The sequence below is a fragment of the Eulemur rufifrons genome, chromosome 29 (genome assembly GCF_041146395.1).
Source record: "Eulemur rufifrons isolate Redbay chromosome 29, OSU_ERuf_1, whole genome shotgun sequence".
In the NCBI taxonomy this organism is placed as follows: Eukaryota; Metazoa; Chordata; class Mammalia; order Primates; family Lemuridae; genus Eulemur; species Eulemur rufifrons.
In genome coordinates, this window is record NC_091011.1 from 47,063,928 (window position 1) to 47,086,413 (window position 22,486).

At 34.9% G+C, this 22,486-nt stretch overlaps 1 protein-coding gene across 1 annotated transcript in view; it reads left to right on the top strand.

The window, feature by feature from the left end:
• The window catches only part of KRIT1 (KRIT1 ankyrin repeat containing), a 41,436-nt gene extending 22,876 nt beyond the window's left edge, over positions 1–18,560 (top strand). Inside the window, exons 13-17 of the mRNA XM_069461382.1 lie at positions 4,225–4,391; positions 5,383–5,470; positions 5,749–5,955; positions 17,554–17,670; positions 18,183–18,560. Coding sequence (XP_069317483.1) covers positions 4,225–4,391; positions 5,383–5,470; positions 5,749–5,955; positions 17,554–17,670; positions 18,183–18,251 — 648 coding nt within the window. The 3' untranslated portion in view covers positions 18,252–18,560. The remainder of the gene's footprint in view (positions 1–4,224; positions 4,392–5,382; positions 5,471–5,748; positions 5,956–17,553; positions 17,671–18,182) is intronic.
• The last annotated feature ends 3,926 nt before the right edge of the window (positions 18,561–22,486 follow it).

Here is a 22,486-nt window from a genome sequence, read left to right on the forward strand (position 1 = left end):
AGACATTGCTGAAAAACTGAGACCTAAATAACTGGAAATCCATTCCCATGTTCAAAGATAGGAATATTTAATATTTTTAAGATGTCAATACTTACAAAATGATCTACATATTCAGTGCAATTCCTAACAAAATGCCAGCAGCCTTTTCTGCAGATATGGAAAAGATAGTCCTCAAATTCATATGTAATTGCAAAGGGCCTCAAATAGTCAAAACAATGTTGAAGAAAGAATGATAAAGTTGAGGGATTCGCATTTCCCAGTTTCAAAACATACTATAAAACTACAGTAATCAAAACATTGTGACATAAGTATAAGGATAAACATAGAGACCAATGGAATAAAATTGAGAGTTCAGAAATAAAACCATATATCAATAGCCAATTGATTTTTGAGAAGGGTGCCAAGTCCATCTACTGGAGAAAGAATAGTCTGTTCAGCAGATGGTATAGGGACAACTGCTTTTCACATTGCGAAAGTATGAGATTGGACCCCAACCTCACACCATATACAAAAGTTTATTCAAAATGCTATCAATGACCTAAATATAAAAGCTAAAACCATAAAACTTGTAGGAGAAAAACATAGAGGTAAATCTTCATGACCTTGGATTTGACAGTGATTTCTTACATATGATACTAAAATCATGAGCAACAAGAAAAATAATAGGTAAGTTGGACTTCATTAAAATTTAAAACTTTTGGGAGGAGGAGGAGAGATACAATAAATTGTAAAAAAAATAATAATAAATAAATAAAATAAAATTTAAAACTTTTTTGCATGAAAAGACATTAAGACTACCTAAAGAATTGAAGAAAATATTTGTAAATCATAGGTCTGATAAGGGCTTACTATCCAAAATATATAAAGAACTCCTACAACTCAACAATACAAAGACAACCCGATTAAAAAATGATCAGAGGACTTGAATAACATTTCTCCAGTGAACTTACACAAGTGCACTACAAGCACATGAAAAGATGCTCAACATCACTAGTCATTAGGAAAAAGCAAATCAAAACCACACCAAGAAACCACACCCACTAGGATGGCTGTAAAAAACAAACTAAATGGAAAATAACAAATGTTGGTGAAGATGTAGAGAAATTGGAGCCCTGGTACACTGCAGTTGGGAATGTGAAATGATACAGCTACTGTGGAAAACAGTTTAATAGTTCTTCAAAAATCTAAGCATAGAATTATCATATGATCCAGCAATTCCACTGCTAAGTATATGCCTGAAAGAATTGAAAACAGGAACTTAAACAGATGCTTGTCTGTCACCTCACTGTTATTCATAATAGCCAAAAATGTGGAAACAACCTAAATCAACAAATGAATGGACAAACAAAATGTGGTACATATATATACAATGAAATATTATTTGCTCATAAAAAGGAATGAAGTTATGGTACAATACGGATGAACCTTGAAAACAATAATTATGTTTAATTATTAATATATTGTATGATTCTGCCTATATTAAGCAATCTAGAATAGGTAAATTCAAAAGTACAAAAAGTAGACTAGAGGTTACGAGGCGTGTTAGGTGAATGGGTAGGAATGAGGAGTTATTCTTAATGGTTACAAAGTTTGTGGTGAGTTGTGGAAATAATGGTGATGGTAGCACAACATTGTGAATGTAATTAATAACCACTAAATTATACACTTAAAAGTAGTTAAAATTTTTAAAATTTTATGTTACATGTATTTTACTGCAGTTTTAAAAAAATGTATTAGGCCTGTAAGATCTGCACGTAATGTAAGTATACTCAGTCTATCTTCCTTCTTCACTCAAGTAATATTTTAAAAGTTGGCTGATAGCTGCAATGGTAATACTTAGATGATTAATAAATTGCATAATTGTACTATAAATAAAGTGGACTCAAAAAGGAAGCAAGACTTAGGAAATTCATAAGTTCAGTCAGAATATCATGATAATCTGGTACAATAGTTGTATTCTTTCACTCATTATATAATTAAGACATTCCTAGGCCGGACGCGGTGGCTCATGCCTGTAATCCTAGCACTCTGGGAGGCTGTGGCGGGCAGATTGTTTGAGCTCAGGAGTTCAAGACCAGCCTGAGCAAGAGCGAGACCCTGTCTCTACTAAAAATAGAAACAAATTATATGGACAGCTAAAATATATATAGAAAAATAAGCCGGGCATGGTGGCACATGCCTGTAGTCCCAGCTACTTGGGAGGCTGAGGCAGGAGGATCGCTTGAGCCCAGGAGTTTGAGGTTGCTGTGAGCTAGGCTGATACCACGGCACTCTAGCCCAGGCACCAGAGTGAGACTTTGTCTCAAAAAAAAAAAAAAAAAAAAAAAAGATTCCTATTTCTACCATCTGATAAATAAAAGAATTGTATTTAGTGGTTGGCATCATTCTTTTCGGATGAAAACAGCTGATTCATCGTTGACTAAAATTCATTGAATATACTATTGGGAATTGTAACTGTTACTATCTAGTCAAACTCTTCAAATTTACTAAGTCAATTTTTATTACAAAAATATGCTTCCATTCAGTCTTTTACTTCAACATTTTATTTTGAGATATTTTAAAAACCATGGAAAAGTTGAAAAGTATTACAATTCATACCATATATCATTCATTAGATTCACTAGTTAATATTTTACCACATTTGTTTTATCTTTTCTTTTTTCCTTTGTCGACCATTTTTAAGTGAGTTGCGGATATCATGGCACTTCATCTCCACGTATATTGGCATGCTTTTTCTAAGAATAAGGACATGTCTACAATCCACAATATCATTTTCAACCTAATAAAATTAGTATTTCTATAATAACATCTAATATCTGCTCCAAATTCAGATTTTTCCTAATTGTTTTTAAAAGTTTTTTATAGCTCTCAACCTTGGAATCTAATGAATGCTATTTTTAGTCTTTTTTTCCATGAAATTCCGTTTTATTTTTTAAAAATTTTAATAGAATATTATAAGATGGAAAAATAGAATTAGTTATATGACAAAAATCATTTTTACCATAAGCATGTGGGATCATTGTGAATGACATTTTGAAATACTTTATTCATTCAGAAACTTTATAAATGGAATTATTTCAAAGTAGAAACATACTCTGTAGGCTAGCATTTCTCAGTCTTTATTAATCTTATTGGATAAAGTGAAACTAAAGTTTTTAAAACTTAAAAAAATCTACAATCTCTTTTAATGTTATTTGAAAGTGCAAAGTCTTATAGTCAAATAAAATTTTAAAATGTTTTAAAGCAAGCCTTTATAGACGACATTTGTCCTTCTGGGAATTAACACACTTACTTTTATCTCCTTTGAAGTTAACTACTACATTATATGAAGCATAGGTAATAGAAAAGTATTTCAGAAATATAAAGATTTAGATATAGTTATGCTAGAAATTATCCATATTCATAAATTGAGGAAAATATTATTAGACAGTAAATCAGGGGTTAGCAAACTATAGTTTATGGTCATATCCTGCCTGCTGCCTATTTTTGTATATCCCACAAGCTGGATTTTTATATTTTTCAATAGTTAAAAATAACCAAAAGAACAATATTTCATGTTGTAAAAATTTTATGAATTTTAGTATCTCTATATAAGTTCTATTGGAACACTACCATACCTATTTGTTGATGGTTCATATATTGCCTATGGCTGCTTTTGTTTTTTTTTTTTTTTTTTTTTTTGTTTTGAGACAGAGTCTCGCTCTGTTGCCCGGGCTAGAGTGAGTGCCGTGGCGTCAGCCTAGCTCACAGCAACCTCAAACTCCTGGGCTTAAGCAATCCTGCTGCCTCAGCCTCCCGAGTAGCTGGGACTACAGGCATGCGCCACCATGCCCGGCTAATTTTTTCTATATATATTTTTAGTTGGCCAGATAATTTCTTTCTATTTTTTAGTAGAGACGGGGTCTCACTCTTGCTCAGGCTGGTCTCAAACTCCTGAGCTCCAGTGATCCGCCCGCCTCGGCCTCCCAGAGTGCTAGGATTACAGGCGTGAGCCACCACGCCCGGCCAACCTATGGCTGCTTTTGTGCCACAATTGCAGGGATTACATGGTTTACAAAGATTAAAATATTACTGTCTGGCCTTAACAAAAAAAATTTGCCAACCTCTGTTCTAAAGCAATAACAAATATATAGCTTTTGCTTTTCCCATATTATACAGTGACAAGTTATATGTTTGTAAAAGGAAATTATAGCCTAATAACCAAATTATGCTTTCTTTTCTAAGATTGAAGACCCATTAGCAATTCTTATTCTCTTTGATGAAGCCAGATATAATTTATTGAAGGGCTTTTATACAGCTCCTGATGCCAAACTGATAACATTGGCAAGTCTTCTGTTACAAATAGTTTATGGAAATTATGAAAGTAAAAAACACAAGCAAGGTTTTCTAAAGTAAGTATTTAATACAGTGCATGCTCTTGTGTTATCTTTAAGATTCTGTTTAACCAGGAAAGTTAAAAAATGTTATTAAAAAATATTTATACATGACATTGGTTTGGAATTATATAATTTAAGACATAGGATAAGGGAAAAAACTATAATAGTAAGGCTTTCTTGAAGTTATAGTCTCCAAAGTTATTTTTCTTATATTTGACTATAGTTTGATATACTTTATATTTTTTCTGTAATTTATATTTCTTTATATGTTTAAATAAGTTCACTAAGACCTGACTTGAATATGTAGTAAAAAAAAATTTTATAAGGCAGATGCACTTAAAAATCCCACCATAAAAATTAGTTTCATGTACAGTCTTTCAGAGAAAACACAGAAATTTGAGTACATCTATAATTTGTTTATTGTGGTTTTCAACTTTTAAAAATATTTCCTGGCCGGGCGCGGTGGCTCACGCCTGTAATCCTAGCACTCTGGGAGGCCGAGGTGGGCGGATCGTTTGAGCTCAGGAGTTCGAGACCAGCCTGAGCAAGAGCGAGACCCCATCTCTACTAAAAAAAAATAGAAAGAAATTATATGGACAGCTAAAAATATATATAGAAAAAATTAGCCGGGCATGGTGGTGCATGCCTGTAGTCCCAGCTACTCGGGAGGCTGAGACAGGAGATCGCTTGAGCTCAGGAGTTTGAGGTTGCTGTGAGCTAGGCTGACGCCACGGCACTCACTCTAGCCTGGGCAACACAGTGAGACTCTGTCTCAAAAAAAAAAAAAAAATATTTCCTGGTTATTGAAAGAAGAAACATTTCTGTAAATTGATAGTGTTAGGATTGTGGCTTTTGCTTAAAATTTTTGAAGTTCTCTGATATTTTACAACATAGTAGTTTTGAATTTAAAAATTATGTTACTTAAAGTCATATGTGACAGAATGATTATTGTACTTTAGCTATTAAAGATGATTTATTTAAAGGATGTTGGCATGTGTGCTTACAGTGAAGAAAATCTAAAATCCATTGTACCTATTACCAAACTGAAAAGTAAGGCACCTCACTGGACAAATCGAATACTTCATGAATACAAGGTAAGCTGTTTAATAGAAATAAACAGGCATTTTATAGCCTAGTTGAAATTTTGTTACACTTAAAACCTAATAGAATAGACAACATCTTTAGATCCTGATTTTTTTTTTAATATTAAGATCACAAGAGAAAAAGTACTCTTGATATAATATGCCATAAATTAATTTTTCTGTGGGGGCAGCCTTGATTTTAGAAACTGTTTAGTTGACCTGTATGAATTATCAAAGTTCTGTTCTCCTTTCACATCTCTTTATTTTTGTTTTACCGTATTTGTTTTTAGAATCTTAGTACAAGTGAGGGTGTCAGTAAAGAAATGCATCACCTTCAGCGCATGTTCTTACAGAACTGTTGGGAAATTCCTACATATGGAGCAGCATTTTTCACAGGACAGATATTTACCAAGGCAAGCCCCAGCAATCATAAAGTCATCCCTGTGTATGTAGGAGTGAATATAAAAGGACTTCATCTCCTCAACATGGAAACTAAGGTATATTTTCAGTGCTTTTTGACCAGTTAAATCATATAATATCTAAAACAACAGTGCCAACCTACATGAAGAATCTAGAATATAAAACTATTCATTGCAACTTCATTCATTAGAAAAAATGAGGGGGAAAACTAAATGACTATCAGTAGGAGATTAACATACTGCATTTCTACTTTGGAATATCTTTCAGCCATACAAAAGAATAAAGAATATTTTTGTGTAGAATGATCTCCAAGATATATTTAGTGAAAAAGTAAGGTGCTGAAACATATGTAATGTGCCACCATTTGTATAAAAATGGGAGGAAGTGAAGACTGTCTTTACATAAGTACATGTTGCTTGTGGGTGCATAAAATACTTGAAGCCTTTAGAGAGGGGAACCAGGAAACTGGGAACAGGAGGTAGGAGGGAGACTTCATATATGCCTATCTTAGTTCAGGCCTCTATAACAGTACCATATACTGGTTGGCTTATAAATACAAGAAGTTTATTTCTCACAATCTGGAACCATGAAGTTTGAGATGAAAGCACTAGCATGGTCAGGTTCTGGTGGGGGCGTTCTGGGTTGCAGACTGCTAACATCTTGTATCCTCACATGACAGAATGAGAGAGCTCTCTGGGCTCCGTGTTATAAAGGCACTAATCCCATTCATGAGGGTTCCATCCTCATGGCATAATTACCTCCCAAAGGCCCTATCTCTTAATACCTTGACATTGGGAGTTAGGATTTTAACATACCAATTTAGGGAGGAGGGACGCAAACATCCAAACCATAACAATGCCATTTTATACCTGTTTTAATTTAATGTTTTATGTTATTACACTACTCGTTTGAGATATCAATTAGATTTAAATGAAAAAATAAGGATTAAAAAAAGGGAAATATGATATGTGACACAAGGGCTTCACTTTGAGAATTAGAATTAGTTATAAGAACCTTTTGGGGGGCAGAATGAAGTGTGCAAAGGATTGTGAATATCCACCAGAATCCTTCAAAGCTTTTTTTGGTTTGTTGTTATTTTTGTTTTTTACGTGGCTTTTTTATTGAGACGTAATAATTGTACATATATATGGGTTACATAGGATATTTTGATACATGCTATAATGTGTAATGATCATATCAGGATATTTAGCTTTCCATCACTTCAGACATTTATCATTTCTTTATGTTAGGAACACTTCACCTCTTCTAGCTATTTTGAAATATATAATAAATTATCTATAGTCACTCTACTATACTGTCAAACACTTGAATTTATTCCTTCTAACTATGTTTATATCCATTAACATGATTAACTAACCTCTCTTTATCCACCCCCCACTCAACCTTTCCCAGCTTCTAGTAACCATTATTCTACTCTCTACCTCCCTGAGATCAACTTTCTTTGTTCCCACCTATAAGAGAACATATAATATTTGTTTTTCTTTGCATGACTTATTTCACTTAACACAGTGGCCTCAGTTCCATCCATGTTGCTGTGAATGGCAGGATTTCATTCTTTTTTATGGTTGAATAGTATTCTGTGTATATATACCACATTTCCTTTATCCATTCGTCCATTGATGGACACTTAGGTTGATTCCGTATCTTTGCTATTGTGAGGTGAACATGATAATCACTACACTACGGAAACCCCCTAATCTTTGCTATTGTGCATAGTGCTGCAGTACACATGGGGGTGCAGGGATCCCTTAGATGTACTGATTTCCTTTTCTTTGGATAAATACCCAGTAGTGGGATTGCTGGATCATATTGTAGTTCTATTTTTAGTTTTATGAGAGACCTGCATACTGTTTTCCATAATGACTGCAGTAATTACATTCCTATCAACAATGTGTAAAAGTTTCCTTTTCTCCACATCCTCACCAGCATTTTTCTTTTTTTGTCTTTTTAATAATAGCCATTCTACCTGGGATGAGATGATATCTCATTGTAGTTTCAACTTGTATTTCCCTATCAATTAATGATGTTGAGCATGTTTTCATTTACCTGCTGGTCATATGTATGTCTTCTTTTGAGAAATGTCTCTTCAGTCTTTTGCCTATTTTGTAATGGGATTATATGGAGTTTTTTTGCCTTTGAGTTTAAGTTCCTTGTGTACTGTGGATGTTAGTCCCTTGTCAGATGAGTAATTGATACATATTTTCTCCCATTCTACAGGTTGTCTCTTCACTCCATTGATGGTTACATTTGCTGTACAGAAGCTTTTTAGATTAATATGGTCCCATTTGTTTATTTTTGTTTCTGTTGCCTGTGCTTTTGATGTCTTAGCCATAAAATCTTTGCCTAGACAAACGCCCCGAAACATTTCCCCTGTGGTTTTTTTTTTTCTAGTAGTTTTATAGTTTTGGATTTATTTTAAGTCTTTAATCCATTTTGAGTTGATTTCTGTATATGGTGAGAGAGGGGGGTTTAGTTTCATTCTTCTGCGTATGGGTATCCAGTTTTCCCAGCACCATTTATTGAAGAGAGCGTCCTTTCCCCGATATATGTTCTTGGCCCATTTGTCATAAATCAGTTGACTATAAATGCATGGATTTATTTCTGGGTTCTCTGTTCCATTGATCTGTGTATCTGTTTTTGTATTAATATCATGCTATTTTGGTTACTCTAGCTTTGTAGTATATTTTGAAGTAAGGTAGTGTGGTGCCTCCAGCTTTGTTCCTTATGCACAAGATTGCTTTGGCTACTTCAGATCTTTTGTAATTCCACATGAATTTTAGGATTGTTTTTCTACTTCTGTGAAGAATGTCATTGGTATTTTGATACAGATTGCATTGAATCTATAGATTGCTTTGGGTAGTATGGTCATTTTAACAATATTAATTCTTCCAGTCCATGAGCATGGAATGTCTTTCCATTTGTTTGTGTCCTCTTCAAGTTCTTTTATTAGTTTTTTGTAGTTTTTGTTATAGAGGTCTTTTACCTCCTTGGTTAAATTTATTCCTAAGTATTTTTTTTTAGTGATTATTGTAATTGGGGTTGCTTTCCTGATTTCTTTTTCAGCTAGTTCATTATTGGTGTGTAAAAATGCTACTGATTTCCATCTGTTGATTTTGTATCCTGCACCTTTACTGAATTCGATTATGAGTTCTAGTAGTTTTTGGTAGAGTCTTTAGGTTTTTCTATATATAAGATCCTGTCATTTGCAAAGAGGAACAGTTTGACTTTCTCTTTTCCAGTTTGGTTGCCTTTTCTTTCTCTTGCCTGATTGCTCTGGCTAGGACTTCCCATTCTATGTTGAATAGGAGTGGTAAAAGTGGGCACTTTTGTCTTGTTCCAGTTCTTAGAGAAAAGACTTCCAGCTTTTTCTTATTAAGTATGATGTTAGCTGCAGGTTTGTCATATATAGCCTTTATTACATTGAGGTATGTTCCTTCTATGCCTAATTTGTTGAGAGTTTTCATTATGAAGGGATGTTAAATTTTATCAAATGCTTTTTGTGCATCTATTGAAATGATCATGTTTTCTGACCTTCATTATGTTGATGTGACATATCACATGTATTGATTTGCATATGTTGAACCACCCTTGCATCTCTGGGATAAATCCCACTTCGTGATGTGTTATCTTTTTGATGTGCTATGGAATGAATTTCCTAATATATTGTTGAGGATTTTTGTATCTCTCTTCATCAGGGATATTAGTCTGTTGTTTTCCTTTTTTGCTGTGTTCTTGTCCGGTTTTGGTATCAGCGTACTGATGGCCTTTAGAATGAGTTAGGAAGAATTTTTCCCTCTTCAATTTTTTAGAATAGTTTGAGAAGAATTGGTGTTAGCTCTTCTTTATAAGTTTGGTGGAATTCAGTAATAAAGCCATCTGGTCCTGGGCTTTTCTTTCTTGAGAGACTTTTTATTACTGATTCAATCTTGTTACTTATGATTGGTTGGTTGAGGTTTTCTAGTTCTTCCTGGTTCAATCTTTTTTTTTTTTTTTTTTTTTTTTTTTTTGTTGAGACAGAGTCTCACTTTGTTGCCCAGGCTAGAGTGAGTGCCGTGGCGTCAGCTTAGCTCACAGCAACCTCAAACTCCTGGGCTTAAGCGATCCTACTGCCTCAGCCTCCCGAGTAGCTGGGACTACAGGCATGCGCCACTATGCCCGGCTAATTTTTTCTATATAGATTTTTAGTTGTCCATATAATGTCGTTCTATTTTTAGTAGAGACGGGGTCTCGCTCAGGCTGGTCTCGAACTCCTGACCTTGAGCAATCCACCCGCCTCGGCCTCCCAGAGTGCTAGGATTACAGGCGTGAGCCACCGCGCCCGGCCTCCTGGTTCAATCTTGATATTAGTTGGTTGTACGTGTCCAAGAATTTATCTGTTTCTTCTAGGTTTTCCAGATTGTTCATGATAGTCTCTAATCATCCTTTGTATTTCTGTGGTATCAGTTGCAATATCTCCTTTTTCATTTCAGATTTTATTCATTTGGGTCTTCTATTTTTCCTGGTTAGTCTAGCTACCAGTTTATTGATTTTGTCTTTTCAAACACCAACTTTTTGTTTTGTTGATCTTTGCTTTTTTTTTTTTTGTTTGTTTCTATTTCATTTAGTTCTGGTTTGATTTTTATTTCTTTCCTTCTACTAATTTAGGATTTGGTTTGTTCTTGCTTTTCTAGTTCCTTGAGGTACATTGTTGAGCTCTTTATTTCAAATCTTTCTATTTTTTTGATGTAGGCATTTATTGTCATAAACTTCCCTCTAAGCACTGCCTTTGCTATATCCCATAAGTTTTTGTGTGTTGTGTTTTCATTTTTAATTGTTTCAAGAAATTTTTTTATATCCTTCTTAATTTCTTCATCGACCCAATGGTTGTTCAGGAGCATGTTGTTTAATTTCCATATATTTGTACAGTTTCCAAAGTTCCTTTTGTTATTGATTTCTGGTTTTATTAGATTTTGGTCTGAGAAGATAATTAATACGATTTTGATTTTTAAAAATTAGCTTGGACTTGTTTTGTGGCCTATCATATGGTCTATCCTGGAGAATGTTCCATGTGTTAATTAACAAATGTGTATTCTGCACCTGAAGGATGAAATGTTCTGTAAAGATGTTAGGTCTATTTGGTTTAAAGTATAGTTTAATTCCAGTGTTTCTTTGTTGATCATCTGTCTAGATGATCTTTCAAAAGCTGAGAGTGCAGTGTTGAAATCCCCAACTATTATATTATATTGGAATCTCTCTCTAGGTGCTCAGATGTTGGGTAAGTATGTATTTAGAATTATTATATCCTCCTGCTGAATTGATCCCTTTCTAATTATATAATGACCCTTTGTGTCTCTTTTTACAGTTTTCAACTTTAAGTCTATTTTATCCAATATCCAATGGCTACTCCTGCTCTCTTTTGGTCTCTGTTTGTGTAGAATATCTTTTCAGTCCCTTCACTTTTATCCAACATGTGTCTTTACAGGTGAATGAGTTTCTTGTCAACAGTATGTAGTTGGGTCATGTGTTTTTAATCCATTCAGCCAGTCTGTATCTTTTAAGTGGGGAATTTAGTCCATTCACATTCAAGGTTATTATTGATATGTGAGGACTTATGCCTGTCATTTTGTTAATTGTTTTCTGGTTGTTTTATATATCTTTGGCTCCTTTCTTATACTCTTATTGTTTCTCATTGATGGTTGGTAATGATAACTTTTGATTCCTTTCTCTTTTCCTTTGTATGTTTGATTTTTCAGTGAGTTTTATACTTTGTCATCCTTTTACTTCTAGATAAAGGACTCCCTTAATCATTTCTTGTAGGGCCACTCTAATGGTGATGAATTCCCTTGGTTTTTGCTTATCTAAAAAGAGTTTATTTCTCCTTTGTTTTGAAGGATAGTTTTGCTGCATATAGTATTCTTGGCTGACTTTTTTTTTTTTTTTTTTTTTTTTCCTTTTAGCAGTTTGAGTATATCATCCCATTCTCTCCTGACCTGCATGGTTTCTGCTGAGAAATCTGCTGTTAGTCTGAGGGGGATTCCCTTATATGTGACTTTACGCTCTTTCTTTTTTAGAATTCTCTCTTTGTCTTTGACGTTTGATAGCTTATCTATAATGTACCTTGGAAATGACCTTAGGTTGAATCTGTTTAGGGATCTTTGAGCTTCATGTATCTTAATGTTTGTATCTCTTAAGACTCGGGAAGTTTTCAATTATTATTTCATTAAGTAGGTTATCTATGCCTATGCCCATCTCTTCTCCTTAAAATCCCAGAATTCTAACATTTGATAGCTTGATGGGTATCCCATATATCATGTAGGCTTTCTTCATTCTTTTTTATTTCATTTTTTTGTCTCACTGGGTTATTTCAGAAGACCTGTCTTTAAGCTCAGAACAACTTTGTTCTGCTTGATCTAATCTATTGTTGAAGCTCTCAATTTTAATTTCATTAATTAAATTCTTTAGTTCCAGGATTTCTTTTTGGTTCTTTTTTATGATATCTGTTTCTTTGTTAAATTTCTCATTCACTTCATGAATGGTTTTCTGAATGTCTTTGTATTATTTATCTGTGTTCTCTCTTATCTCACTGAGTTCCTTTAATATCATTATTTTGAATTATTTTTCAGGCATCTCATAGGTTTCCTTTGCCTGGGATTTGCTACTTGAGAATTATTGTGTTCCTTTGGAGGTGTCATATTTTCTTGCTTTTATCTGCACATCTGGTATAACAGTCACTTCTTCCAATTTTATAGATTGGCTTTTGTAGGAAAAGACTTTCTCCTATAGATCTATCTATAGTGTTGGTTTGGTAAGGTGCTTTGGCTTTAATTCTTGGTGAACACAGTAGAGTGGTCTCCAGATGATTTCTTCAGCTGTATTCAGTATTAGTGGTATCTGTGAGTTCCTCAGTGCCTTATTCCGTGGTTGATAATGGAGGCTGTAGGGAGGCTTTGCTGGGACAGGGACCCTAAGCAGACTGGTGCTTGGGCACTAGTGGTGGCAGCAGCAGGCAGGGCAGGCCTGTTCTCAGGCTCCCAGGTTATGTGTGTGGCACCAGCAGTTATTTTGGGGGTGGGTCAATCCCCAGACCCCTCAACAGCACACTCAGGTGCCAGTGATGGTAGGCAGAGCAGGCCTGTCCTCAGACCTCCTGATGGTGCACGTGGCTACTAGCAGCTACAGGTAGAATACATCGATCCCCAGGCCCCTGGAGGACATGCACGGGTACCAGTGGCAGATGGATGGGCCTGTCTTCAGGCCCCCATGTTGCTCACAGGCCCTGGCAACATCTAACTGGATTATTCAATCCTCCAGCCCCCAGATGGCATACTCAGGTGTAGATGGCCATGAAGGTGGGCAGGACGGACTCATTCTCAGGCCCACCTATGGTGCACACTTGCCAGTAGCGAGTGGGCAGGTTGATCCCTAGGCCCCCAGACAACTGCACATGTGGCAGTAGTTGTGGGTGAGGCATACCTCTCCTTAGTCCCTCTTCGGAGCTTTTCAGTTAGAAGTTTTTTACTGTAGGATGCTCCTTTTTCTAATCAAAGTCACTATAACACAAAATACAGGGTTATCAGTTATTTTTAACATATTTAATACACCTAAACAGGATGAACAGCTTTCTAGTTTATAATAGGAAGCTAATAAAAATCACATCTAATTTGTTAATTCACATTTGTTAAGAATAGACCATTTTCCAAATCAGTTAACATAATCGCTAAGCTTATACATTTAAAAAAGGATTTTAGATTAACAAAGTTCTTCATAAACCTAATTTTTATTTTCTTTATTTTTATGTCCTTATTTATAATGACATAACTTCTTAAGGTATCCCAATCATAGTTTTGTCATTTCTTATTAACTCGGGGTCATCTTCATGGACAACAGTTATTTTACTATGCTGTTAGATATACCTGTGGATGGAGATAGAGAATATCTAGGGACAAAGAGTAGAACAGTGTCTGATTTCAGTAATTGACCTGGAGCTTGACTTCTTGAAGTCTCATATAGTCAACTTGCTTTTGTTCATTTTCTTGTCATTTCTATTAAAACTATTTTGCTCACACAAAATAGGCTGCTGCTTATTAGCTTGTAACCACTTTTCTATTTCTGTTGTACTGTTTACTAAAAGAAATGAAGGAGAAATGCCCCCCACCATTTCAAGAAATTTTTCCTTTGCTATTTCAGAGCATTTTATACCAGCATCCACAAATCGTTTTTCATAGAACTGGATGGTGAGACTGTGGATGTAATACAGTGTCATTTCTCGAAGCTGTATTTTATTTGACTTTTGATAGCATTCCAAGTTTAGACAACAATACAAAGTTTTGTATATGATGGTTTATCAGTATCTTTATAACATCTCATATTATGAATAATATTCTGGTCCAGGAGTTGAATAAATGAGATAGCAGTAGCAGGCAGAAAGATGATAGTAATATTATTAAACAGCGTGCTCTTTCAGGATAAGAGATTCAATTTCTAGAACTATAAATAAAAATGCTATCCTTGAGTATATAAAAAGATGATTGAACCAAAGGGTAAAGATATTTTCTGTCCATCTAATCATTACCTTCTGTTCTGTAAGCCACTGATAAATTTATGGCACCTTTGAAAGCTCTAAGATGATTACATATTCCAGCCATCAAATGTGGGAACAACCAGCTTGTCCTTGGTTGTCCCAGATTCACCAAGATCTACTAGGGTTGAATGTGACAAGCTTTGCTAAAATAGAGAAAACACATTCAACTGCAAAAATACCTCCATTTGCATTTAAACTCTACTTGGGATATATCAGCCTCAGAGAATAATTCTCAAGAAAAGCCATAGGATACAGCTGTGTTTTTGTGTCAATTACTTTTACTTTCTCTATCTTGTTTCTCTTTGAAATAATCAAAGTTCCTCATCAGGAAACAGCTCAGTCAATTATATATGCTCATCAGAGACTTTTCTGTTCTACTTACATAAAATATAAACACTATTGAGTAGATAAATGCACTGTGTTGCAGCTCAGTGTTTTACTATAGTGAGTGTGTTGCAGTCTTAACAACAGAATTATACTTGTTAATAATGTCTTCAACCTTAATGGTACCACTACCACACTCAGGCAATAGACTGTCCTTTGCTGATGTCAATTTATGTTGATCCTAATGCCCTTCTGAGAGAACTGAATCCTAACCATGAAGACCACCAGGGAAACTTCTCCTGAAGTGAAACTGGGTTGTTTAAACACCCGCATAGTACCATTCTACATGACCGGTTGTCAAATCACTATTTCTCCTGGTCACCTATGTGCTACTTCTGACTTCTGTGGGTTTTCCTTTTCTGCCCTGCACTACTCCTCTCAACTATTTCTCTTGTGATTTTTGACTTCCCTCATTAAGTACCTTGCCCACTGTAGGTTTTACCTCCTAAAGAGAGCTACTTTTTCTTTCTGAAGCAAAGTGATTACTTAAAACCACTGTGTGGATTCTTTGGCTCTTCCCCTCCATTCAGCTGTTTTCATTATTTGTGTTTCTCAAGAATTCCATCCTCATTGCACCTTATCCTTAACCAAAACTGCGGGGAGTTAGCTACGCTCCCCGCAAAGAGGTTTTTCTTTCTTTCGGTCGGGTCTCTCAGGCAGGGGTCGTCGCAAAGGATGAAAAAATAGTAGGAAACAGAAATAAAAATAAAATAATAATAGTACACAGAGCCAAAGATATAGTTTATAAAGTAAAGGTTTATGAAGATAGACAAAAGAGGGGTCTGGATGGTTATATTCCCTCCCATGGAGATATAACAGAGACTGAACTTTTTACATGGGTATTTATAGGGCAGATACATGCTCGGGTTGCCAAGGGCAACGGAATTTACATAATAGGCAGTTTGGTTTAGGGTCAAAGTCTTCTAAAAAGCTACTATAGATCCTTTAACTAACTCTATCTAGGTGAACAATGAATTACAAAATCTTCTTAGGGCAAACTTCTAAGTTTTGTGATAAGGCTATTACTTTAGCAAAAACCAGAGACATCTTGGCTCTGGTAATTGTGTTCTTGGAGACAGACGATCTCAGAAGTCAACATGAGTTGTGCCTTGTGCTAATTACTTTAACTGCATGGTTCTGTCTGGGCCCGGCTTGGGCATTAGCATATCTATTTGATCAGCTCTCATCTCCAGTGGCCTTTGATCAGCTCTGGCAACCTATGGCCCTAGGTGAAGCCTGTCTTGTCTTTCAAAACAGGTGAGAACCATAGGCCCAGCTTACAGCTGTCTCTTGGAAATGCAGCTGTCACTGACCAATGAGACGCCCTCCTGAGGCGAGGCAGCTTTTGAGCTAACACATTTATTATTTCTTTAAGGAAAAGCCTCATTTGACTTCTGAAATCAAATCTTATCTCCAAAAATACAGGGGGCATTTCTGTAACTCAGTATTCTTAGGCTGAACACCAAACTCTTATTTTTAACTATGGGCTCAGTACTTTTGTTGGAAATCTGACCTCCATATAATTGAGGAGTTCCTGTACCACAGATGTATTTTTTTTCTGTATATCAAACTGTTTTTGAGGCCACATTAATGGACTGTTTTCTGGCTTTGAATTAAAGAAATTTCAGGTGATTGATCTGAAAAATAGGCAGTTTAAGGTAGTATTATGATATCTTGACTCAATATTTCAGTCTGTACCTTGATAAGTAGCTATTTTAGCATATCCTGTGTATAAAGTTATATTTTACAATATGAATATAGATAGGTGATTTTTAAACAAAATGTTACTAGTTTTCTATTATACATAATGTATACTCATGTAAATTAATTGTAGTCTTTCATTTGCAGAGCCTCACTTTAAAAATGCCTTAACCCATTATCTTTTTGGCATATCTGTGGTTTATTATTTACTGTCAATATTAAAGAATTTCTACTTACAGAAAGCTAATGTTTCTAAACATATATATTTTAAAGAATGGCATGAACACTTAGTTTATGTACGTCTACACAAAAAATATATGCTTAGGGCAAGACAATGCAAGTTAACTGCTGGGGAAAATTAACAAATAATCAAGAATACGACAAGTGCCTACTTAAATACAGCATTATGTTAGCAAAGTGTAGGAATGGGTTACTCTAATACTGCTTTTTAAATAGTTCTGTTCAATTTATGAAGGGTATACTATTTTTAAGTTATGCTTATTTTTACAGTAAATATATCAGCGTACTTATTTTCAGTGGAATGAAATTGTGTAATTCAGCAGGTTACCCCTATTGCATAAATTTCAGATCTGAAAGTAGTATATGAATATTCAAAAGAAAGGTACTAAATATTTAGACAAGATCATAGGAGACAAGGGAAAAAAAAAGAAGGTACTGAGTAAATTAAACAGGTAGTTTTTAACCTGCAGAAAGTAAAAGCTTGTGGTACATTTCATTATCCTGAAAGTCACAGATAGAATGAGGATCTTTAAAAATTTATATCAGTCTTATACAAAGAATATCATTGCTCAAGGCAGTCTTCTGACAGTCTGCCAATGCGTGTGGTTCTGCGCTGCAGGCTGTGTGAGGTTAGTGTGGGCACTTTGAATAGGCTTTATTATACCATTCAAAACGATTATGTTTAGACCTGAGTAGATAAGTGTAGTTAGTACAGAAAATAGTGTTGTTAGTATGTATTTCAATATAATGATTTTCTGTTATGTTGCAGGCTTTACTCATCAGTCTTAAGTATGGTTGCTTTATGTGGCAATTAGGAGATGCTGATACTTGTTTTCAGATCCATAGTATGGAAAATAAAATGAGCTTTATAGTACATACAAAACAGGTAAATATTTGTCTATTTGAATTTCTAATGAACTACTGTGTTAGTAAAGTTATTTCTTTTTTTAAAAGTGATAGAATCCATTTAACTTCAAGGAAAGTCTCTAATATTATATGAAATTAAAATATTTAAGACAAAGGTAAGGGCAGGCCTTTCCTAAGCAAAGAAAGCCAGAAACTTATCTGAATAATTTGTTTTAGTCTTATGACAATTAAACTCTTTCTTGTGTCATTTCTTTTAATTATGGTCAGTATTCCCTGTCTCTTATTTCAAGGTATTAAGAAGTCCTTCCTTGTTCTTGACCTGCCTAAGTCCCTAGTTATATCCAGTGGGTTGCTTCTTAAGTCCCTTAAAAAAGCCTGAGTAAATACTTCCTCTGTACTATTTCTTAACCAACTGCCTCCTAGTAGGAAAGTTCCCTCTCAAATACATAGGGAACTGCCCAATGCCATGTATGTCCTTTAAACATTCTTACATGTTTCATATTTATTGTTGATGTATATTTTACTTTATAGGCTGGTCTCGTGGTGAAACTGTTAATGAAGCTAAATGGACAGTTAATGCCCGCTGAAAGAAATTCGTGAAAGGAAAGTAGCTGGTATTCAAGCCACCACATTTTGTAATGCAGAGTTTTTTCCATGAAAGATTTCTTAAAATATTACTTTTAACAAGGCATTTAGTCTCTTGTAATATATATGTATACTATTAAGTTGTACAGAATCTGTACTTATGTTTGGTGTGTAATATACCAATTAGTTTTATATAATGTCCTCATAAGCTATTCTAGTTTTTGAGAGAAACACAAAAAATTGTAGATTGGTAAGTCTGTATAATATTAGAAAAACAGTAAGCTTTATAAAAAGTTATTTTTGGTAAATGGTAAAGAATTTGGAGTGGAATGTGATGAGATTAAAATGTAGCTTTGGTATAACTTCGTGTGTTATTTCTAAATATATTGAAAGTCAACATGATTTGAATAACAAAAATGTATTTTCTACTTGAACCATATAACACTTATTTAAAACAATTTTCTGCAATCTATAAACATTTCTCAACATGTTTTTAAAAGTTAAAATGTATATCTAGTATAAGGTAGTGTTTCTCAAAGTATAGTTCTTGAATCCCTTATGTCCTAATTACCTAGGTGCCTCTTAAAAATGAAGATTTCAGATACTCCAGATAAATTCATTCACTCTCTGGAAGTAGCAGAGCCTGGAAGCTTTTCCTAAGTTTGGTTTTGTTTTTTGCTTTTTTTCTGTTGAAATAATTCCAGACCCAATAAGGAATTTAGATTATTAAAGTTGAGATCTTACACAAAACTTCCTGGCCCGCAAGCACACACGTATATAAATACACATTTTAAATGACAATCTCTGTATATTATAGTTGCATTTGTTAAAAACATGCTGTATTTTTTATGAGTTGACTTGGTGGTGTATTTATATTGCCTTTGCATTGTAGGAAGTAGATCACCAAACATCTGGTTGTTTCATTTAGGGGAGTACTGATATAGATAAGGAGCTAACTTGATTAATGTGCTGTATAATAAACTAGAAACTATAGTATTTTCAAATTAATAGACTGATGAGTTTGAAATAAGTTTGGAGATATAATAGTCCTATTTAAAGTTGCCCTATAGATTGCAAGTAATTTTTATGTATCATTATCTACTCTTTACATTACCTTCTGCTTATTTTTAAGGGTGTTGTGTCTAAGCCTTATTAAAATTAAGATTAAGATTATGTGGGCCAAGCACAGTGGCACATGCCTGTAATCCTAGCACTCTAGGAGGCCGCAGCGGGAGGATTGCTTGAATTCAGGAGTTCGAGACCAGCCTGAGCAAGAGCGAGACCCCATCTCTACTAAAAATAGAAAAATTAGCTGGACGTCATAACACCTGCCTATAATCCCAGCTGCTCCAGAGGCTGAGGCAGAAGGATTACTTAAGCCCAGGAATTTGAGGTTGCAGTGAGTGATGAGGATGCCACTGTACTCTACCCAGGGTGACAGCGAGACTCTGTCTCAAAAAGAAAAAAAAATTAAGATTATATGGTTAAGGTTGGTAAGAAAGCCTGATTTATCTTTAATTCTGTGCTAGGCACTTTTGATTCTATATAAACAATTCCCTTTTCAGTGTCATTCATTCCAGTGGCCTCAACTGTTACTAAATACCCTGTTGACTCCCAAACCTAAAATTTCAGCCTCAGCTTCCCTTATGAACTCGAGATTTTAATTTCCAAGTTCCTGTTATTCTAGCTCCATCTAAATGATCTACAAAGAACTTTGGATTCATCATAGCTGGAAACAGAACTTGTTTCCTCTTGTCGTTCCATTCTGTCCTTCCACTGTATTCCCTATGTAGTTAATGGCATCATCAAATTGCATCCAGTTGATTAGCCTGGAAATCTTGGAGTGGTCTTCAACTTTTCCCTCTTTTCTCACCCTACACTTCTGTTGATGAAGTCTTATCAAATGTTTTGTGAGTCCTTTCCCATTCCCTCCCTCCCTCGGTTACACTGGAGCCATCCTTATTCAAGTCCCCACCATCCATTCCTTGGCTTGTAGTAGCTTCCTACCCTTGAAGTGGGCTCTACACCCAGCCTACCTATTTGCCACACTGATGGCAAGTTAACCTTTCTCATCAATCTGATTATTTTTATTACCCTGTGAAAACCTTTCTTGATTACCATTATATGTAGAATTAAATTCCAAATTCCTTAATATTGAACATAGGGCCCTTAATGCACTATTGCTAACCTGCCTTTCAAGATTAATGGCCATGTTCCATTAATGCCCATCCTATGCTCCAACCCAGTGTTTCCTAACCCTGGCTCTGCAGTCACGTGGGGAAATTTAATACTTTCTGAATCAATAATTTTAGGGTGAGGCCCAAGCATTTCTGTTTTTAAAGTATCCCATGTACTTTGGATATACAGGTAGGTGTTAGAAATGTAGTTATAACCCACTTTAGGAGATAGCTGAATTTCTTTCCTTTCACAGAGAGGTGAGGATTCAGTGAAACTACATCAAATAACTCCCTGCTCCATAGAATACGGTGTACCTTCCTAGAGTTGTACAGTATGGCAGCTCTATAGAGAAAGAAAGAGGAGACTATTAGAGTAACATAGCTATTAAAGACTTAAAAATACATAGCATTAAAAGTCAATTATCAAAATTAGTATTGAGAAGAAAATAATCGATCATTTGTTAGATCATAACAAACCAAAAATAACAATGGGGGAATTCAGACAGCTTTTAATGAATGCCTTATATTTGTCAGGCATTATATGTGCACTGAGGATAAAAGATAAGATAACAATTTTCCTTTCATCCATTCTTTCAGTAAATATGAGTACCTAATTATGTGCCAGGGATCCAGTGGCAAGGAAAACAAAGTCCTTGCCTTCAGGGAACAAAGCTGAATGAGAGAGAGACAGTCTATACTTATGGAAATATATAATTATAAACTCAAATTATTGTGATGAAAAAATGTACAACCTAAGCATAAATAGGGAAACTGGATCTAGTCCTAGGGATCAGGAGACGTGTCCCTGAGCAAGTGATGCTTGAGTTGACATCTGAGGTATGAGCAGGAATTAATTATGTAAAGGCAGTTGAGCTGGAAGGAAAATGAGGAGAGATGTTTTAACCCCAAGGACAGTCCTGGAGAACTGATGAGGGGAATTACAATTTTCTTGTGTTCAGCTAAGATGTGAATTCAAATAATTGTTTCTCTAAATCACAACAAATGAATTTCCATTCATAAAATAAAATATAAATAAAACCAGAATAGCTAACACTGTACATGATAAATTAGAGAAAAATTTGAAGAATCACAAGATTAAAAATTGCCAAAATTGACCCTAGAAAAACTAGGCTTGATAGAAATATTCAACAGAGTAAAAGTTCCTACAGTTCTTAACCAAATTTAATAGAAGAATTGCAGTAATAAAATTTAGATTTTAATATGATCCTGAGGAACTCAATCGCAAAGACTGTAATTGGAAAAATTTTATATGTACAAAAAACTGGTGAATCAACTTCTTTATAATTTATGTAGAGAAATGATTCTAATAAAAAAATTTCAGTCAAATGAAGGTAGAAAAAGTACAAATTGTTTTTGCTACACTGTGTAGAAAACTGACCGAGAAATTATATTAGGGCCAGGCGCGGTGGCTCATGCCTGTAATCCTAGCACTCTGGGAGGCCGAGGCAGGTGGATCGCTCGAGGTCAGGAGTTCGAGAGCAGCCTGAGCAAGAGTGAGACCCCCGACTCTATTAAAAATAGAAATTAATTGGACAACTAAAAATACATATAGAAAAAATTAGCTGGGCATGGTGGCACATGCCTGTAGTCCCAGCTACTCGGGAGGCTGAGAGGCAGTAGGATTGCTTAAGCTCAGGAATTTAAGGTTGCTGTGAGCTGGGCTGACGCAACGGCACTCACTCTAGCCTGGGCAACAGAGTGAGACTCTGTTTCAAAAAAAAAAAAGAAGAATTAAGTATCTTGCCAAAGAGAACATAGCTAATAAGTATTAGAGCTGAGATTCATATTAAAGCAGTCTGGATCCAGTGTATAAGTGAATCAGAAATGATGTATGGTTATTATAAAAACATATGATATTTGTTTTCTATCTTAAAAGGCTTAGGAGAAAGTTCTTAATACAGTGGTATGAATATTTTCATTTTTGCATATTGTATAACTTTGAATACAGTTGTATACAGAGAGGCTGTGTTATTTGTGTAAGGTCAAAAACTAGTGAGTGGGAGAGTCAGAATTCAAAATCTGGCACTCTGACTTCTGAACTCAAACGTAAGT